Consider the following 15,418-nt stretch of genomic DNA (forward strand, 5'->3'; position numbering starts at 1 on the left):
TGTAATCAAGCGACTACAAATAAAACAATTCTTTTTGGCACCTGAGAAGTTTATACTGCAAATTTCTGCTGAGTTCCAGTATTCGCAAAGTGCTACTGATAACTGAATAGCAGAGATGATATAAATTCCTTCAACTATACACAATCGAATAATACAAGGAATCGAACAACTTAACACAGTCTACAAATATTACAAATCTTACAACTTGTCGTATTGCGCCAGGACTTGATACATCAACTAAGCTTCCCCCAAACTTGGCGTAGTTCGACAGGTTAAGATCCCCATAAATTATTAGATTCCTATAATTTCTGTACTACCTGTCATTCTGTGCCACCTGTCATTCTGTGCCACCTGTCATTCTGTACCGCCTGTCATTCTGTGCCACCTGTCATTCTGTGCCACCTGTCATTCTGTACCACCTGTCATTCTGTACCACCTGTCATTCTGTACTACCTGTCATTCTGTACCACCTGTCATTCTGTACCACCTGTCATTCTGTACCGCCTGTCATTCTGTACCACCTGTCATTCTGTACCGCCTGTCATTCTGTACCACCTGTCATTCTGTACCGCCTGTCATTCTGTACCGCCTGTCATTCTGTACCGACTGTCATTCTGTACCACCTGTCATTCTGTACCGCCTGTCATTCTGTACCACCTGTCATTCTGTGCCACCTGTCATTCTGTACTACCTGTCATTCTGTGCCACCTGTCATTCTGTGCCACCTGTCATTCTGGACCACCTGTCATTCTGTGCCACCTGTCATTCTGTGCCACCTGTCATTCTGTGCTACCTGTCATTCTGTACTACCTGTCATTCTGTACTACCTCTCATTCTGCACCACCTGTGTAGAAGCCAGGTATTTCGAATACAACTAGTATAGGTAAAAAATAGCTGTTTAAGCATAAATGTTGAGCCCCAGTTTTAAATACCCATTTATACAGCATAATTCACTTTTACTGAAGTCCGTTGTTCTGGCAAATGCATATTTTCAAAGACAGTGTGACATTAAAACAGCACAGTTGCAAAACAATTTGACACTGCTTGTGCTAATTGTCAAGGCCAAGGGCTGAATACACAGCAACATGAAGGCACCATTGTTCACAATGCAGATAACAGCTGGGTCAGAAAAGCTGATGTTGCAAATTGAAGATGGACGGCTTGCCATCAAATCAAATGTGTTTGAGTCTAACCCAAACCAATTAGGATTATATTGGGGTGTGATTAGATGACTTAAGACAGATATGAAAGTGTATAACTGAAAAGTTTCCGCCCGCCATTTTAGTGTGTTGTCTGTAGTGTATTGTCTTTGAAAGTGTATTGTCTTTGTGTTTATGTCTTTTGGGGGTTCTGTCAGTTTAACAGTCTGTGTCAGTGATGTTAGTCCACTTTTGACTTTGAGTTTGAGTTTAGCTGAAGATTAGCTTTCTCTCTCCCTTCATGTTTCATTGCCAGACTTTGACCTTTTAAAAGTTACTTTCGAGCTGTCTGCCTAAGCAAAGAAAGATAATGTCTGTAATTCTCTGAAAGCTTCGAATTGTCTACGAATTGCCTTTTAAATGACTTTCAAATTGTAATCAAGCGACTACAAATAAAACAATTCTTTTTGGCACTTGAGAAGTTTATACTGCAAATTTCTGCTGAGTTCCAGTATTCGCAAAGTGCTACTGATAACTGAATAGCAGAGATGATATAAATTCCTTCAACTATACACAATCGAATAATACAAGGAATCGAACAACTTAACACAGTCTACAAATATTACAAATCTTACAACTTGTCGTATTGCGCCAGGACTTGATTCATCAACTAAGCTTCCCCCAAACTTGGCGTAGTTCGACAGGTTAAGATCCCCATAAATTATTAGATTCCTATAATTTCTGTACTACCTGTCATTCTGTACTACCTGTCATTCTGTACCACCTGTCATTCTGTACCGCCTGTCATTCTGTACCGCCTGTCATTCTGTGCCACCTGTCATTCTGTACTACCTGTCATTCTGTGCCACCTGTCATTCTGTGCCACCTGTCATTCTGTACCGCCTGTCATTCTGTGCCACCTGCCATTCTGTGCCACCTGTCATTCTGTACCACCTGTCATTCTGTACCACCTGTCATTCTGTGCTACCTGTCATTCGGTACCACCTGTCATTCTGTACTACCTGTCATTCTGTACCACCTATCATTCTGTACCACCTGTCATTCTGTACCGCCTGTCATTCTGTACCACCTGTCATTCTGTGCCACCTGTCATTCTGTGCCACCTGTCATTCTGTGCCACCTGTCATTCTGTACCACCTGTCATTCTGTGCCACCTGTCATTCTGTACCAGCTGTCATTCTGTACCGCCTGTCATTCTGTACCACCTGTCATTCTGTACCGCCTGTCATTCTGTACCACCTGTCATTCTGTGCCACCTGTCATTCTGTACTACCTGTCATTCTGTGCCACCTGTCATTCTGTGCCACCTGCCATTCTGTGCCACCTGTCATTCTGTGCCACCTGTCATTCTGTACCACCTGTCATTCTGTGCTACCTGTCATTCTGTACTACCTGTCATTCTGTACTACCTCTCATTCTGTACCACCTGTCATTCTGTACCACCTGTCATTCTGTACCGCCTGTCATTCTGTACCACCTGTCATTCTGTACCACCAGCAGCCTTGCAATACAGGACCCATCTTGTGTCTCAAATTCCGCTTGCATAAAGTGGAAGTCTTACGGCTCAGCAGCTCCCCTGCCCCTGAGCCCCAAGATCCTGGTTCAAGTCCCACTGCAGGAGTTAAAGACCACAGAAAGGGAGTGATGCGGTTGATGGTTAAACTTTAGCGTCACTGGGCCAGTGTTTATTGCCCATCCCTAATTGCCCTTGAGAAGGTGGTGGTGAGCTACCCTCTTGAGCCGCTGCAGTCCCTGTGGTGTAGGTACACCCAGAGTGCTGTTAGGGGGTGGAGCCCCAGGATTGCGACAGTGAGAGAACCATGCTATCTTTCCACCTCAGGACGGTGTGTGATTGGAGGGGAACCTGGGGCTGGTGGAGGCTGGGAATGTGATAAATTGGAGATGAAGGGATAGAAACAATAAGGGATTAGAGGTGGAGGACCACTGGCAGTGGATAGATAGAAATGAAAAGTAGAAACAGTGATAGACAGAAGTTGAGCATTTTGAAGGCAGTAGCTAGCACCAGTAAGAGTCAAGGCCGACTACCTCAAGCAGCCCATATGCTTGACAACAATATCAACACATAGAAACACACACAGGCATTACCTGAAAAAGTTCACCATTGTACCAGGGCTTGCAAACCAGTGAATATACATTTCCACCCACAATAAACATGATAAAGACAAGAAGTATCAAGATCCACGAGAAGGCGAAACTGAAGCCGACTCCCCTGTTGGAGCAGAGCGATGAGTTAGTGAGTAAAATTTAACAACATTTGATCAAACACTCCCTGGCTGGAGATTAAACAGAATAGTCCCATAATCCTGAATCTTTCCTCTGCTCCCTGTCACTGGTTGTCCATTCATTGCCTCTCTCTCACTCGGTGCTCTGATCGTATGTTTAACCGGTGCAATTTCTGAGACGCGAGGCTGTTTCAACAGTTTCCCTTGTTGCCATTATCTGCGTCTTTCATGGTGGGCTGGCGGGGGGGGGGGGGGAGTGGTGGGTGGACATTCAAGTGTTCCCTCACCACTCTTCCATCTACACCCCTTATCCTTAAACAATGAAGAGTGTTGTTTACTGTCACAGCATCACAACTTTATTTGCCACAGCGACAATCTTTATGGCCTCCTTCTGTGCGACCGTGCTGCCCAGTTCTGTAGCGGCTGAGATGAAACTGATCTCTTCATTTAGGTGCATCGTGGTCAGTAGAGGAACAATATTGGCCCGGGCTTTGCAGCTAGAATGACGGTGCAAATGTCAGAGTTGGCCATCACAGCTCCACCAAAACTGCAGCTTCTGGAGTCTTCACATGTGCAGAATAACATGGAAATCCAGAGGTTACATAGAACATAGAACGATACAGCGCAGTACAGGCCCTTCGGCCCACGATGTTGCACCGAAACAAAAGCCATCTAACCTACATTATGCCATTATCATCCATATGTTTATCCAATAAACTTTTAAATGCCCTCAATGTTGGCGAGTTCACTACTGTAGCAGGTAGGGCATTCCACGGCCTCACTACTCTTTGCGTAAAGAACCTACCTCTGACCTCTGTCCTATATCTATTACCCCTCAGTTTAAAGCTATGTCCCCTCGTGCCAGCCATGTCCATCCGCGGGAGAAGGCTCTCACTGTCCACCCTATCCAACCCCCTGATCATTTTGTATGCCTCTATTAAGTCTCCTCTTAACTTTCTTCTCTCCAACAAAAACAACCTCAAGTCCATCAGCCTTTCCTCATAAGATTTTCCCTCCATACCAGGCAACATCCTGGTAAATCTCCTCTGCACCCGCTCCAAAGCCTCCACGTCCTTCCTATAATGCAGTGACCAGAACTGTACGCAATACTCCAAATGCGGTCGTACCAGAGTTCTGTACAGCTGCAACATGACCTCCTGACTCCGGAACTCAATCCCTCTACCAATAAAGGCCAACACTCCATAGGCCTTCTTCACAACCCTATCAACCTGGGTGGCAACTTTCAGGGATCTATGTACATGGACACCTAGATCCCTCTGCTCATCCACACGTCCAAGAACTTTACCATTAGCCAAATATTCCGCATTCCTGTTATTCCTTCCAAAGTGAATCACCTCACACTTCTCTACATTAAACTCCATTTGCCACCTCTCAGCCCAGCTCTGCAGCTTATCTATGTCCCTCTGTAACCTGCTACATCCTTCCACACTGTCGACAACACCACCGACTTTAGTGTCATCTGCAAATTTACTCACCCACCCTTCTGCGCCTTCCTCTAGGTCATTGATAAAAATGACAAACAGCAACGGCCCCAGAACAGATCCTTGTGGTACTCCACTTGTGACTGAACTCCATTCTGAACATATCCCATCAACCACCACCCTCTGTCGTCTTTCAGCTAGCCAATTTCTGATCCACATCTCTAAATCACCCTCAATCCCCAGCCTCCGTATTTTCTGCAATAGCCTACCGTGGGGAACCTTATCAAACGCTTTGCTGAAATCCATATACACCACATCAACTGCTCTACCCTCGTCTACCTGTTCAGTCACCTTCTCAAAGAACTCGATAAGGTTTGTGAGGCATGACCTACCCTTCACAAAGCCATGCTGACTATCCCTGATCATATTATTCCTATCTAGATGATTATAAATCTTGTCTCTTATAGAAGACTCCCAACAGTGTGACCTCTCCTTTCATGTTTCTAACCTCAGCCCATACTAACTCGGAAGATGAGTCCCCACCTAGCATCCTCTCCGCCACCGTAATACTGCTCTCGACTAGCAGCGCCACACCTCCCCCTCTTTTGCCTCCTTCTCTGAGCTTACTAAAACACCTAAACCCCGGAACCTGCAACATCCATTCCTGTCCCTGCTCTATCCATGTCTCCGAAATGGCCACAACATCGAAGTCCCAGGTACCAACCCATGCTGCCAGTTCCCCTACCTTATTTCGTATACTCCTGGCATTGAAGTAGACACACTTCAAACCACCTACCTGAACACTGGCCCCCTCCTGCAACGTCAAATCTGTGCTCCTGACCTCTATACTCTCATTCTCCCTTACCCTAAAACTACAATCCAGGTTCCCATGCCCCTGCTGCATTAGTTTAAACCACCCCCCCCCCCAAAGAGCACTAACAAATCTCCCCCCCAGGATATTTGTGCCCCTCAGGTTGCTGTCAGTGATTTTATACTTCCCTCTAGGGTGCGCTGTTGAGGTTCTCCATTCGTTAATTAATTAGATATCACTGAACCGACATTTCTATGTTGTTAGACTTGCTGTAAAAAAAACCCTGAAAAGTTTCACCTTGTTGAATGAGGTAGAATTGATTTTTAACAGGCATATTGCTAAGCACCCTCGCTGGCCATGAACATAATATTTCAATATTTGAAATATTGATTTCAATATTTTTGGAATGTCAAATAGCAATCTTCATATATTTGTTATGTATATTTTTAAAAGTTTATTTATAACATTTTGGCTTCTTTGTCAAGCTATAATCATAACCAGTTATTTTAGTGAGAAATTAAATTCAAAGTGAAGGATAATCAGTGCTTTTAACTTCCTGCGTTGCAGTCTATGAGAATACTTCAACTTGATTGGCAGCTTACTCTCCTTGCTGACATCACTGCTATTGGATACCTTAAGATGCCATTGACTTGGTGTCCAATTCAAACTGACATTGGGAAAGGGGAAATGCACAGTGCAGAGATCGCGAGATCCTTGTGAGCAGCTTTCTTTAGGGCCAGTGGCGAGTATCATCACTTTATTATTGATCACACTTTCTGGGACATTGGCTCGAGCAGTTGAGGACAGGCTGGGATCTGGGCCCTGGAGATGGAAGGTCATCATCCTGAAAGACTATCACCCATTCATAACTTAGCAGCTTTATTGGTATATATGAGGTGAGAACAATTTATAAAGTCTGCTTCTTCTGCACTTGGATAGTGCCAGCTTGGTGTAGGATCAGCAACAGAAACTAGCATTTATGTTGCACCTTTAATGTGACAGAGTGTCCCATGGTGCTTCAGGAGAGTGACCAAGCAACACTAATTTTGACACAGAGTCCCAGAAGGGGACAATGGGTTGAATTTTACAGAGTGGAGGGCAGGGGTTAGGGATTGGGCTTCATTGCTTCCTGGAAGAAATGTTGGACGCCATCAACCCACATACAGCAAGGCCACCCAGAAGCAATAACACTCTCTGCGGGAGGCAGGAAGAATGAGGCCCCCACACCTCAGCCACACTCTCGGGAGCTGCTGGTCAGTCAGATTGGCCGTAGCAGCTGTAGCAGTCCCAACAGTGCCAGAACTCAATAGTGGGCATGGCCAAGACTGCAAACAGGCTCAAGACAGAAGAGGACATCAATCCCGGAGAGAGGTAAGTCAGGGGTATTGGATGGGGAGGAATCGGGGAGCGGGAGGGTGGGGCAGTAAGGGGATGGGTGAGGTTTAGAGGCTAGGCCTCTAAAGGGAGCATATCATCATGGGGTTGGTGGGTGGGGTTAGGCGGCAGGGTGATGCATATAGTGCATCCCAAATACAATACACCCATTCCTCCTTGCCTTTGAAGCGGGGGGGGGGATGAGGGGCAGAGGTGGGGTGGACAGGAAGGTGGACATATTTTACACGTCCCTCCCATCTGCTGAAAACACGCTGGTGTGGGGGAATGGGGGAATGAGTGGGCATAAACCCAGCCCATTATCACAGATAACGGCAACAAGGGAATTATTGAAAGCGCCTCATGTCTTAGATGTTGCACCAGTCAAACATGTGATCAGAGCACCATGTGAGAGGGAGGCAATGATGGGATACCCAGTGACAGGAAGCAGAGGAGAGAAAGGTTCAGGAATACTGGGACATCTCCTCCCAGCTGGAATTTCGTTCTTACTCAACCTCAGGATGTTGGAGTTGTTGGAAAAATGGGCGAGACACAGCATGTCCAACATGCCCTCACAGCTGGACATACCAAATCCCCCTGGCATTATTTTAAACAACAGGGGAGATCTTTTCCATGTCCAGGGTCAATATTTATCGCTCACCCAAACATCAATGGATGAACAAGCCATTCATCTCTGTGCTGCCTGTTAGATGCTGAAGTGTCCAGATTGGCTCCTAGGTTTGCATATATTGTAAGAAGTCTTACAACACCAGGTTAAAGTCCAACAGGTTTGTTTCAAACACTAGCTTTCGGAGCACTGCTCCTTCCTCAGTGCTCCGAAAGCTAGTGTTTGAAACAACCCTGTTGGACTTTAACCTGGTGTTGCAAGACTTCTTACTGTACTCACCCCAGTCCAACGCCGGCATCTCCACATCATATATATATTGTCTGCAAGGAGCTGTGAAGCATGTTTGGAGATACTGGGGGCACAGCAAGTGCAAATCGCGAGATTCTCCGACCCTCGCCGGGGGCTGGCGTGAATCCCGCTCCCGGCAGTTGCCGAATTCTCCGGCACCGGATATTCGGCGGGGGCGGGAATCGCGCCACGCCGGTTGGCGGCCCCTTCCTCCCGCGATTCTCCGGCCCGGATGGGCCGAAGTCCCGCTGCTAAAATGCCTGTCCCCGCCGGCGTGGATTAAACCACCTACCTTACCGGCGGGACAAGGCGGCGCGGGCGGGCTCCGGGGTCCTGGGGGGGGCGATCTGGTCCCGAGGGGTACCCCCACGATGGCCTGGCCCGCGATCAGGGCCCACCGATCCGCGGGCGGGTCTGTGCCTTTTGTGGCAATCTTTTCCTTCCGCCTTCGCCACGGTCTCCACCATGGCGGAGGCGGAAGAGACTCCCTCCACTGCGCATGCGCGGGAATGCCGTCAGCGGCCGCTAACGCTCCCGCGCATGCGCCGCCCGGAGATGTCATTTCCGCGCCAGCTGGCGGGGCACTAAAGGCCTTTCCGCCGGCTGGCGGGGCGGAAATTAGTCCGGCGCGGGCCTAGCCCCTTAAGGTTGGGGCTCGGCCCCCCAAAATGCGGAGCATTCCACACCTTTGGGGCGGCGCGATGCCCGACTGATTTGCGCCGTTTTGGGTGCCAGTCGGTGGACATTGCGCCGATACCGGAGAATTTCGCCCAAAGCTATTCTACAATCTCAAATAAAACAAATTTAAAAATTTCTGTTTCCTCTTACACCATGAAAAGTCTCCCTCCGTTATTGGACAGCGAGCTTCTTTCAGTCGGATCCACGTTGGGTTTGAGGCACATTGTTCCCAGTAGAAGTCCCAGATAATTACACAGAACAACCAGGAGAATTATACAGGACAGGACAATCCCAACTATCCACCTGAAATTCAACAACAGCAGAGACATCCAAACAAATTCAAACATTTATATCGAGCAATACAACCTGCCATCAAAAATATCGCATGTGGAATGTCAAAAAGTGTTACAGTGAGGGGTGTGGGGTATATCAGAGTGTTACAGTGAGGGGTGTGGGATATATCAGAATGTTACAGTGAGGGGTGTGGGGTATATCAGAGTGTTACAGTGAGGGGTGTGGGGTGTATCAGAGTGTTACAGTGAGGGGTGTGGGATATATCAGAATGTTACAGTGAGGGGTGTGGGGTATATCAGTGTGTTACAGTGAGGGGTGTGGGATATATCAGAGTGTTACAGTGAGGGGTGTGGGGTATATCAGAGTGTTACAGTGAGGAGTGTGGGGTATATCAGAGTGTTACAGTGAGGGGTGTGGGGTATATCAGAGTGTTACAGTGAGGGGTGTGGGATATATCAGAATGTTACAGTGAGGGGTGTGGGGTATATCAGTGTGTTACAGTGAGGGGTGTGGGATATATCAGAGTGTTACAGTGAGGGGTGTGGGGTATATCAGTGTGTTACAGTGAGGGGTGTGGGATATATCAGAGTGTTACAGTGAGGGGTGTGGGGTATATCAGAGTGTTACAGTGAGGGATGTGGGATATATCAGTGTTACAGTGAGGGGTGTGGGGTATATCAGAGTGTTACAGTGAGAGGTGTGGGTTTTATCAGTGTTACAGTGAGGGGTGTGGGGTATATCAGAGTGCTACAGTGAGGGGTGTGGGGTATATCAGAGTGTTACAGTGAGGGGTGTGGGGTATATCAGTGTTACAGTGAGGGGTGTGGGGTATATCAGAGTGTTACAGTGAGAGGTGTGGGATATATCAGTGTTACAGTGAGGGGTGTGGGGTATATCAGAGTGTTACAGTGAGGGGTGTGGGGTATATCAGTGTTACAGTGAGGGGTGTGGGGTATATCAGAGTGTTACAGTGAGGGGTGTGGGATATATCAGTGTTACAGTGAGGGGTGTGGGGTATATCAGAGTGTTACCGTGAGGGGTGTGGGGTATATCAGTGTTACAGTGAGGGGTGTGGGGTATATCAGAGTGTTACAGTGAGGGGTGTGGGATGTATCAGAGTGTCACAGTGAGTGGTGTGGGATATATCAGTGTTACAGTGAGGGGTGTGGGGTATATCAGAGTGTTACAGTGAGGGGTGTGGGGTATATCAGAGTGTTACAGTGAGGGGTGTGGGGTATATCAGAGTGTTACAGTGAGGGGTGTGGGATATATCAGAGTATTACAGTGAGGGATGTGGGGTATATCAGAGTGTTACAGTGAGGGGTGTGGGGTATATCAGTGTTACAGTGAGGGGTGTGGGATGTATCAGAGTGTTACAGTGAGGGGTGTGGGATATATCAGAGTATTACAGTGAGGGGTGTGGGATATATCAGTGTTACAGTGAGGGGTGTGGGGTATATCAGAGTGTTACAGTGAGGGGTGTGGGGTATATCAGAGTGTTACAGTGAGGGGTGTGGGGTATATCAGAGTGTTACAGTGAGGGGTGTGGGATGTATCAGAGAGTCACAGTGAGGGGTGTGGGATATATCAGTGTGACAGTGAGGGGTGTGGGGTATATCAGAGTGTTACAGTGAGGGGTGTGGGGTATATCAGAGTGTTACAGTGAGGGGTGTGGGGTATATCAGAGTGTTACAGTGAGGGGTGTGGGGTATATCAGTGTTACAGTGAGGGGTGTGGGGTATATCAGAGTGTTACAGTGAGAGGTGTGGGATATATCAGTGTTACAGTGAGGGGTGTGGGGTATATCAGAGTGTTACAGTGAGGGGTGTGGGGTATATCAGAGTGTTACAGTGAGGGGTGTGGGGTATATCAGAGTGTTTCAGTGAGGGATGTGGGGTATATCAGAGTGTTACAGTGAGGGGTGTGGGGTATATCAGTGTGTTACAGTGAGGGGTGTGGGGTATATCAGAGTGTTACAGTGAGGGGTGTGGGATATATCAGAGTGTCACAGTGAGGGGTGTGGGGTATATCAGAGTGTTACAGTGAGGGGTGTGGGGTATATCAGAGTGTTTCAGTGAGGGATGTGGGGTATATCAGACTGTCACAGTGAGGGGTGTGGGGTAAATCAGAGTGTTACAGTGAGGGGTGTGGGGTATATCAGAGTGTTACTGTGAGGTGTGTGGGGTATATCAGAGTGTTACAGTGAGGGGTGTGGGGTATATCAATGTGTTACAGTGAGGGGTGTGGGGTATATCAGTGTTACAGTGAGGGGTGTGGGGTATATCAGAGTGTTACAGTGAGGGGTGTGGGATATATCAGAATGTTACAGTAAGGGGTGTGGGGTATATCAGAGTGTTACAGTGAGGAGTGTGGGGTATATCAGAGTGTTACAGTGAGGGGTGTGGGATATATAAGAGTGTTACAGTGAGGGGTGTGGGGTATATCAGAGTGTTACAGTGAGGGGTGTGGGGTATATCAGTGTTACAGTGAGGTGTGTGGGGTATATCAGTGTTACAGTGAGGTGTGTGGGGTATATCAGTGTTACAGTGAGGGGTGTGGGGTATATCAGAGTGTTACAGTGAGGGGTGTGGGGTATATCAGAGTGTTACAGTGAGGGGTGTGGAGTATATCAGAGTGTTACAGTGAGGGGTGTGGGGTATATCATAGTGTTACAGTGAGGGGTGTGGGGTATATCAATGTGTTACAGTGAGGGGTGTGGGGTATATCAGAGTGTTACAGTGAGGGGTGTGGGGTATATCAGAGTGTTACAGTGAGGGCTGTGGGGTTATCAGTGTTACAGTGAGGGGTGTGGGATATATCAATGTGTTACAGTGAGGGGTGTGGGGTATATCAGAGTGTTACAGTGAGGGGTGTGGGGTATATCAGAGTGTTACAGTGAGGGGTGTGGGGTATATCAGAGTGTTACAGTGAGGGGTGTGGGATATATCAGAGTGTTACAGTGAGGGATGTGGGATATATCAGTGTTACAGTGAGGGGTGTGGGGTATATCAGAGTGTTACAGTGAGGGGTGTGGGGTATATCAGAGTGTTACAGTGAGGGCTGTGGGGTTATTAGTGTTACAGTGAGGGGTGTGGGATATATCAATGTGTTACAGTGAGGGGTGTGGGGTATATCAGAGTGTTACAGTGAGGGGTGTGGGGTATATCAGAGTGTTACAGTGAGGGGTGTGGGTATACCAGAGGGTTACAGTGAGGGGGTGTGGGGTATATCAGTGTGTTACAGTGAGGGGTGTGGGGTATATCAGAGTGTTACAGTGAGGGGTGTGGGATATATCAGAGTGTTACAGTGAGGGGTGTGGGGTATATCAGTGTGTTACAGTGAGGGGTGTGGAGTATATCACAGTGTTACAGTGAGGGGTGTGGGATATATCAGTGTTACAGTGAGGGGTGTGGGGTATATCAGAGTGTTACAGTGAGGGGTGTGGGGTATATCAGAGTGTTACAGTGAGGGGTGTGGGGTATATCAGTGTTACAGTGAGGGGTGTGGGGTATATCAGAGTGTTACAGTGAGGGGTGTGGGATATATCAGTGTTATAGTGAGGGGTGTCGGGTATATCAGTGTGTTACAGTGAGGGGTGTGGGATATATCAGTGTTACAGTGAGGGGTGTGGGGTATATCAGTGTGTTACAGTGAGGGGTGTGGGATATATCAGTGTTACAGTGAGGGGTGTGGGGTATATCAGAGTGTTACAGTGAGGGGTGTGGGATATATCAGAGTGTCACAGTGAGGGGTGTGGGATATTAATTTATTGATTGGTTTGATTTATTGTCACGTACCGAGGTATAGTGGAAAGTATTGTTCTGCATATCGTCCATACAGATCATCACATATATGAAATAAAATCATATGACATATGATCAATACACAATGTAAATACATGGACACAGCCAGCGGGTAAAGCACACAAGAGTGTAGTACTACTCAGTAGAGAATATGTGTGAAGAGATCAGTTCATTCCATTAGAGGGTAATTTGGGCATCTGGTAACAGGGAGAAGAAGTTGGTTTTGAATCTGTTAGTGCGTGTTCTCAGACTTTTGTATCTCCTGCCCGTTGGAAGAGGTTGGAAGAAAGAATAACCCGAGTGGGAGAGATCTGTGATTATGCTGCCCGCTTTCCCAAGGCAGCGGGCGGTGGAGACAGAGTCAATGGATGGGAGGCAGGTTTGTGTGATGGACTGGGCGGTGTTCACGACTCTCTGTAGTTTCTTACGGTCTTGGCCCAAGCAATTGCCGTACCAGGCTGTGATGCAGCCAGATAGGATGCTTTCTATGGTGCATCTATAAAAATTGGTATATATCAGTGTGTTACAACGAGGGGTGTGGGATATATCAGTGTTACAGTGAGGGGAGTGGGATAAATCAAAGTGCTCCAATGAGGTGTGTCGGGTGTATCTGAATGTTACAATGAGTTGTGTGGGGCATAATTTGTTTTGCAGGGAGGGGTGGGCTATATTATTGTCATAGTCAGGGGTTTAGCTGGAATTGAGTGTTATAATGATGGGTGTGTGTTATATCAGATATACTTCTCTGCCACTCCTTTCCCCTCTTACCTGTACTTATCGCCCTGCTGGACCTGTGGGAGGTGTATATAAATTGGGGCAGTGATGTTGTCTATCATGTCAATCACTGAATTTATTGAGGATAATATCGGAAAATCCTTTGTGACATTTGTTATTTGCACTTGAACGTCCTTGATGCTCTTCTTCATTTCTGTGTCAATGTAAAAATAAGATAAAAAGTATTTGTACAAAATTATGTTGTTTTAAACCTCTTAAAGCTAGTCGGCAAAAATGAATCAGAACAACAGATGGGATGTTCGCCTGTCTGTCAATGGAATGCGAAGGGGGGGGAATGGCTCCAATTGTACACAGCTTTAGCCAGACCCCTGGCAGCATGTTTCATGCTGGCAGGGGAGGCCCGCCATTGGCTGAGGATGAAATCACCTGACCCTGATCCCGCCATTGTCAATGGGGATTCCCTGCGGGGTTTCCATTGTATGTCCCCCCCACCACCACAAAACCAGCGGCAGGGGTTCATTGTCAACAGGACAAAAATGATCCCGCTGGCAGGTCTGGAAAACTCTGGACCCCACCTGAAGCAATTCTGGGCAACATGCCACAGGGAGGCTTTCTGGGCCTTGGAAGATTCAGCACAGAATGAGACCAGGTTAAAGAGTTACATTTTGAGGATGGCTTCCATAATCCCAGCTGGATTGTCGGAGGGGAGGGGATGGGGGGGGGGGGGGGGGGGGGCGTTGCGGGGGGGGGGGGGGGTTAAATCAAGGTGCCACACAGAGCTTTGTTGAGGTGGATAGAGGAAAACAATTGCCTTTGTTGAGAAAATCCTGAATAAAAGGGTCACAAATTTAAATTGAGATCCAGGCCGCTCAGGACTGAAACCGGTCAGTATACCTTGACACAAAGGGTAATGGAACTAAGGAACTGTCTCCCCACATAGACTGCAGATTCCAGGTCAATTGATCATTTCAAGATTGAGTTTTGTCTCGGCCCATCTTCTGCCCCAAACCCTCATCCTTCCCTTTGACACTGTTCTCTCATACTCTACTTTTTCCCCTCTTTTATTTTTAGTCAACCTTTGCTGGTTTCTATAATCTTCCTAATTTTCTGGCCTGCCATTAATCTTTTCAGCATCTATTCTTCCAATCTGATATTATCCTTAACCTCCTTATGTACTCACAGATAATAATCTTTATTATTGTCATACGTAGGCTCACATTAACACTGCAATGAAGTTACTGTGAAAATCCCCTTGTCGCCACACTCCGGCGCCTGTTCGGGTACACAGAGGGAGAATTCAGAATGTCCAATTCACCCAACAAGCACGTCTTTCGGGACTTGTGGGAGGAGACCGGAACGCCCGGAGGAAACCCACGCAGACACGGGGAGAACGTGCAGACTCCGCACAGACAGTGAATCGAACCTGGGACCCTGGAGCTGTGGGGCAGTGGTGCTAACCACTGTGCTACCGTGCTCTGGTGCATCCTTCTCATTGGATCTTTATTTCTGAACGGAACATATTTTTGGTGAGAATCTCTTTAAATATCTGCCATTGCTTCAGCACCTGCTTTCTTTGAACCTCCCACGTTAGAACATAGAACATAGAACATAGAAAATACAGCACAGAACAGGCCCTTCGGCCCACGATGTTGTGCCGAACCTTTGTCCTAGATTAATCATAGATTATCATTGAATTTACAGTGCAGAAGGAGGCCATTTGGCCCTTTGAGTCTGCACCGGCTCTTGGAAAGAGCACCCCACCCAAACTCAACACCTCCACCCAACACCAAGGGCAATTTGGACATTAAGGGCAATTTATCATTGGCCAATTCACCTAACCCGCACATCTTTGGACTGTGGGAGGAAACCGGAGCACCCGGAGGAAACCCACGCAGACACGGGGAGGACGTGCAGACTCCGCACAGACAATGACCCAAGCCGGAATCGAACCTGGAACCATGGAGC

At 47.4% G+C, this 15,418-nt stretch overlaps 1 protein-coding gene and 1 long non-coding RNA gene across 2 annotated transcripts in view; one reads left to right on the forward strand and one right to left on the reverse strand.

The window, feature by feature from the left end:
* LOC140393349 (uncharacterized) overlaps positions 1–15,418 on the forward strand; it is a 174,873-nt gene that overhangs the window by 105,649 nt on the left and 53,806 nt on the right. The window lies entirely within an intron of this gene.
* Positions 1–15,418, reverse strand: part of prom2 (prominin 2) — a 140,324-nt gene that overhangs the window by 71,317 nt on the left and 53,589 nt on the right. Inside the window, exons 10-12 of the mRNA XM_072479709.1 lie at positions 13,487–13,646; positions 8,772–8,924; positions 3,267–3,390 (exon numbers count right to left, since the gene is read on the reverse strand). Coding sequence (XP_072335810.1) covers positions 3,267–3,390; positions 8,772–8,924; positions 13,487–13,646 — 437 coding nt within the window. The remainder of the gene's footprint in view (positions 1–3,266; positions 3,391–8,771; positions 8,925–13,486; positions 13,647–15,418) is intronic.

This window comes from Scyliorhinus torazame, chromosome 16 (genome assembly GCF_047496885.1).
Source record: "Scyliorhinus torazame isolate Kashiwa2021f chromosome 16, sScyTor2.1, whole genome shotgun sequence".
Taxonomy (NCBI): Eukaryota; Metazoa; Chordata; class Chondrichthyes; order Carcharhiniformes; family Scyliorhinidae; genus Scyliorhinus; species Scyliorhinus torazame.